This window comes from Phoca vitulina, unplaced genomic scaffold, assembly GCF_004348235.1.
Source record: "Phoca vitulina isolate PV1807 unplaced genomic scaffold, GSC_HSeal_1.0 scaffold51, whole genome shotgun sequence".
NCBI lineage: Eukaryota > Metazoa > Chordata > Mammalia > Carnivora > Phocidae > Phoca > Phoca vitulina.
This window is the reverse complement of record NW_022589754.1, coordinates 8784276-8790084: the sequence shown is the minus strand read 5'-3', so window position 1 is coordinate 8790084 and position 5809 is coordinate 8784276. Positions and strand designations below refer to the sequence as shown.

The 5809-nt window shown below is 40.6% G+C and overlaps 1 protein-coding gene across 1 annotated transcript; it reads right to left on the bottom strand.

The window, feature by feature from the left end:
* Window positions 1–1562: 1562 nt before the first annotated feature.
* On the bottom strand, window positions 1563–2714 carry LOC116621878 (RNA-binding motif protein, X chromosome-like). The gene has a single exon (XM_032387906.1). It carries the CDS (start codon window positions 2712–2714, stop codon window positions 1563–1565), a length of 1152 nt encoding a protein of 383 aa, XP_032243797.1.
* Window positions 2715–5809: the final 3095 nt, after the last annotated feature.

The following is a 5809-nucleotide window of genomic DNA, read 5'->3' as shown; positions in this document are numbered from 1 at the left end:
AACCTAACCCTACACCTAAAGGAGCTGGAGAAAGAACAGCAAATAAAGCCTAAACCCAGCAGGAGAAGAGAAATAATAAAGATCAGAGCTCAGATCAATGAAATAGAAACCAAAAGAACAGTAGAACAGATCAATGAAACTAGGAGCTTGTTCTTTGAAAGAATTAACAAGATTGATAAACCCCTGGCCAGACTTATCAAAAAGAAAAGAGAAATGACCCAAATAAACAAAATCATGAATGAAAGAGGAGAGATCACAACCAACACCAAAGAAATTCAAACAATTATAAGAACATATTATGAGCAACTATATGCCAGCAAATTAGATAACCTGGAAGAAATGGAGGCATTCCTAGAGATGTATCAACTACCAAAGCTGAACCAGGAAGAAATAGAAAACCTGAACAGACCTATAACCACTAAGGAAATGGAAGCAGTCATCAAAAATCTCCCAACAAACAAAAGCCCAGGGCCAGACGGCTTCCGAGGGGAATTCTACCAAACATTTAAAGAAGAATTAATACCCATTCTTCTGAAACTGTTCCAAAAAATAGAAATGGAAGGAAAACTTCCAAACTCGTTATATGAGGCCACCATTACCTTGATCCCAAAACCAGACAAAGACCCTATCAAAAAGGAGAATTACAGACCAATATCCTTGATGAACATGGATGCAAAAGTTCTCACCAAAATACTAGCCAATAGGATCCAACAGTACATTAAAAGGATTATTCACCACGACCAGGTGGGATTTATTCCTGGGCTGAAGGCAGACGCCTAACTGACTGAGCCTCCCAGGCGTCCCAACCCTCAGTTTTTGTTTTTTGGTTTTGGTTTTTGGTTTTGGCCAAACTTTTTATTTAGTATTCTGTAGTTGCTTAACACACACTTAAATGGTCTTATTGGGGGAGGGGAAAGGAGAGGTTCTTGTAGATTCCCAAGGAAATGTCAGAAAGGCAATATATGGCCAGCATTATCCATTTGCTTTTTTGGGTTTACTGGGTGAATAGCACTTCCCTTACATAAGCATCTGATCTCAGGTTTTTCATACTGAGAACATTGGTATTTCAGTTTGAAGACACTCTGAAATCCTAGAGTAGCATACCCCGACCACCCTCTAATAGCTAGCTTGTTTGTATAGGCAGAAGGATTCACCTCTCCATTTTAGATGGCTAGATGTTTGTGGAAGGTCTTAGAATTGCTTTGCCTCATTTACTGGGAAAAATCAGATATAAGAAGTGGCCTTTAGGGACACTTTTAACTTGAAAAATTACAACACTAGTACACAAGTCAAGTCTTACCACATTTAACATTTGCTTATTGAAAGCAATGTCATAAAGTCAAATAAGATTAAACAGGTTTTACTTTATTTTCCCTCACAAGAACATAAAAATTATGGAAGGGGAACTTAACAAGAAATTTAAAAAAAGGTAACACAATTTTTCCTTTTAGTAGTCCTTGGGTAGTTATGACAGAAAATGTTCCACTTTTTTGTTTGTTTCTTTGAACAAGGATTTTGGTCCAAAGTTTTGTTTGTTTTTAATATCTGCTTCTGCCTCCCCCTCAATCAGATCTGCTTCCTCCACGGCCACCACCTCTTGGTGCTCCGTGGCTTGAACTGCTGTAGGAATCACGTGGAGGAGGGTACCCCCTTTCCATAGAAGGGGGAAGCCCTCTTTCTTGTCTGCTAACCCGATCACGACCACTTGAGTAGAGATCACGTTGGCTGCTTGAGTAACTGTCTCGACTTCCACCATATCCGTCACGTGAGCTGCTATAATCATCATGGCGACTGCTTCCACCATAAGATGGTGGGGGCCCAAGTGTAGGTGGACCACTCTGTGAGTTACCATAACTCTCATATGAATCTCTGTAGGAACCTCCACTTGGATGATCTGAATAGTCACGATCACGACCATAGCCATCTCTATCATTATAGCCTCTCGATGGGTAGTCATCATGTGAACTGGAATGACCATAATCATGGTAAATATAATCTCTTGGTGGTGGTGCATAATCTCTTGTATCACAAGAACTTGGGTAATCTCTTCTTGAATAGCTGTCTTTAGTAGAGTATCCATCATCTCTTGGGGACAAATAAACATCTCTATGAGAGGGCAGGGGTTCCCTTCGAGGTGGGTCTCTGTAACTATCTCTTCCGCGTGACACAGGAGCTCTTCCTCCCATTCCACTGCTGCTGCGAACTGGTCCTGAAGGGGCAGATCTTTTAGGAGGAGGACCACCACTTCGTGGTGGTGGTCCTCTTTTTACTGGAAGTGGTCCCCTGGAAGAACTCATGTTAAAATTCATGGAATAGCCACCATCATCCATGTGCCCTCCACGTGAGGGAGGTCCCCTGGTTCCTCCACTTCTTCCTCTTCCACCTCTAAGACCTCTTGGAGGCCCTCTGCTTCTTGGAGGTAGAGGTGGTCCACATCTACCACTTTCAAATGATGGTTTAGTGGCCTGTTCTACTTTGATGGCTTTTCCATCTAAGGACTTTCCATTCATGTCTCTGGCTGCATCCTTAGCATCTGCTGGGCTCTCAAAGGTGACAAAAGCAAATCCTCTCGATTTGTTGGTTTCATGGTCTTTCATCAATAGAACTTCCACTATTCGTCCATATTTGCCAAATACTGCTTCAAGGGCTTTTTCATTTGTTTCTGTATTGAGGCCACCAATGAAAAGCTTTCCTGGGCCATCTGCTTCAACCATTTTTTTCCCCCTGGTGAGAGACGGAGGGGTGACGTTGGTTCCAAGCTCCTACAAGCTCGCCAGCAGGGGCTTCGTAGCAGCTCAGCACCAGGGAGTGCCACGGGTTCCAAGAACGGAAGAGGGAAGCCACTAGCACTACTGTGCAACGAGCCTCAGTTTGTTTTTAAGAGTCTCTTATTGTTTACCTCTCCCTCTCTGCTCTTTTTTCCCTTCCCACACAGTCATCTGTTTAGTTTCCTAAATTCCACAAAGGAGTGAAATCATATGGTGTTTGTCTTTCTCTGACTGACTTATTTCACTTAGCATAATACACTCTAGCCTCATCCATGTCATTGCAAATGGCAAGATTTCATTCTTTTTGATGGACAAGTAATATTCCATTATATATATACACCACATCTTCTTTATCCATTCACCAGTCGATGGGCTCTTTCCATAGTTTGGCTATTGTTGATAATGCTGCTATAAATATCAGGGTGCATTTGCCCCTCCAAATCAGTACTTTTGTATCCTTTGGGTAAATACCCAGTAGTGTGATTGCTGGATCATAGGTTAGTTCTATTTTTAACTTTTTTAAAAAAGATTATTTATTTATTTATTTATTTGACAGAGAGAGACACAGCGAGAGAGGGAACACAAGCAGGAGGAGTGGGAGAGGGAGAAACAGGCTCCCTGCTGAGCAGGGAACCTGATGCGGGGCTTGATCCCAGGACCCTGAGATCATGACCTGAGCCAAAGGCAGACACTTAACGACTGAGCCACCCAGGCACCCCCTATTTTTAAATTTTTGAGGAACCTCTGTACTCTTTTCCAGAGTGGCTGCACCAGCTTGCATTCCCACCAACAGTGTAAGAGGGTTCCCCTTTCTTGGCACCCTCACCAACATCTGTTGTTTGCTGAATAGTTAATTTTAGTCATTCCGACCTGTGTGAGGTAGTATCTCATTGTGGTTTTGATTTGTATTTCCCTGATGCCAAGTGATGTGGAGCATTATTTCATGGGTCTGTTGGTCATTTGTACGTCTTCTTTAGAGAAATGTCTATGTCTTCTGTTCATTTCTTGACTGGATTCTTTGTTTTTTGGGTATTGAGTTTGATAAATTCTTTATAGATTTTGTATACTAGCCCTATATAGACATTTGCAAATATCTTCTCCAATTCCTTAAGTTACTTTTTAGTTTTGTTGACTGTTTCCCTTACTGTGCAAAAGCTTTTTATCTTGATGAAGCCCCAATAGTTCATTTTCACCCTTGCTTCCCTTGCCTTCGGCGATGTTTCTAGCAAGAATTTGCTGTGGCTGAGATCAAAGAGGTTGCGGCCTGTGTTCTTCTCTAGGATTTTGATGGATTCCTGTCTCACATTTAAGTCTTTCATCCATTTTGAGTTTATTTTTGTGTATGGTGTATGAAAGTGGTCCAATTTCATTTTTTTGCATGTGACTGTCTTCTGGGACAGTCTTCCCCTGGGAGGTCCTCTGGCCTTGGACTCTTGTTTGTTGGGAGATTTTTGATTACTGATTCAATTTCTTTGCTGGTCATGGGGTCTGGTCGGGTTTTTTATTTCTTCCTGTTTTGGCAGTTTATATGTTTCTAGGAATGCATCCATTTCTTCCAGATTGCCTAATTTGTTGGCCTATTATTGCTCATAATATTCTCTTACAATTGTATTTCTTTGGTGTTGGTTGTGATCCCTCCTCTTTCATTCATGATTTTATTTGGGTCCTTTCTCCTTTCTTTTTGATAAATCTGGCTAGGGGTTTATCGATCTTATTAATTCTTTCAAAGAACCAGCTCCTAGTTTTGTTGATCTGTTCCACTGTTTTTTTTTTGATTTCTATATCATTGATTTCTGCTCTAATCTATTATTTCTCTTCTCCTGCTGGATTAGGCTTTCTTTGCTGTTCTTTTTCCAGTTCGTTTAGGTGTACAGTTAGGTTGTGTATTTGAGACTTTTCTTGTTTCTTGAGAAAGGCCTGTATTGCAGTATACTTCCCTCTTAAGACTGGCTTTGCTACATCCCAAAAGTTCTAAACTGTCGTGTTTTCATTTTCATTTTCATTTGCTTCCATGTTTTTTTTAAATTCTTCTTTCATTTCCTGGTTGACCCATTCATTCTTTAGTAGGATGCCCTTTAACCTCCATATATTTGTGGTCCTTCCAAATTTTTCTTGTCATTGACTTCATTTTAAAGTGTTGTTGTCAGGGGCACCTGGGTCACTCAGTTGGTTAAGTGGCTGCCTTTGGCTCAGGTCATGATCTCAGGGTTCTGGGATCAAGCCCCATGTCAGGCTCCCTGCTCAGGGGGGAGTCTGTTTCTCCCTCTGCCCCTCTCCCTGCTCATGCCTTCTCTCTCTCTTTCTCTATCATATAAATCAATAAAATCTTTAAAAAAATAAAGTGTTGTGGTCAGAAAATATGCGTGGTATGATTTCAATCTTTTTGTACCAGTTGAGACCTGGTTTGTGACCCAGTATGTGATCTGTTCTGGAGAATGTTCCATGTGCACTTGAGAAGAATGTGTATTCTGCTGCTTTCGGATGAAATGCTTTGAATATATCTGTGAAGTCCCTCTGGTCCAGTGTGTCATTCAAAGTCTTTGTTTCCTAGTTTATCTTCTGCTTAGATGATCTGTCCATTGCTGTGAGTGGGATGTTAAAGTCCCCTACTATTATTGCATTATTATCAATGAGTTTCTTTATTATAAGTTGGTTTATATATTTGGGTGCTTCCAAGCTAGGGGCATAAATATTTACAATTGTTAGATTTTCTTGTTGGATAGACCCTTTAAGTATGATATAGTGTCCTTCCTCATCTCTTATTACAGTCTTTGGTTTAAAATCTAATTTGTCTGATATAAGGATTGCCACCCCAGCTTTCTTTTGGTGTCCATTAGCATGGTAAATGGTTCTCCACCCCCTCACTTTCAATCTGGAGGTGTCTTTGGGTCTAAAATGAATCTCTTGTAAACAGCATATTGATGGGACTTGTTTATTTATCCATTCTGATACCCTATGTCTTTTGATTGGAGTAATTATTGAAAAATATGAATTTAGTGCCATTGTATTACCTGTAAAGTCACTGTTCCTGTATACTGCCT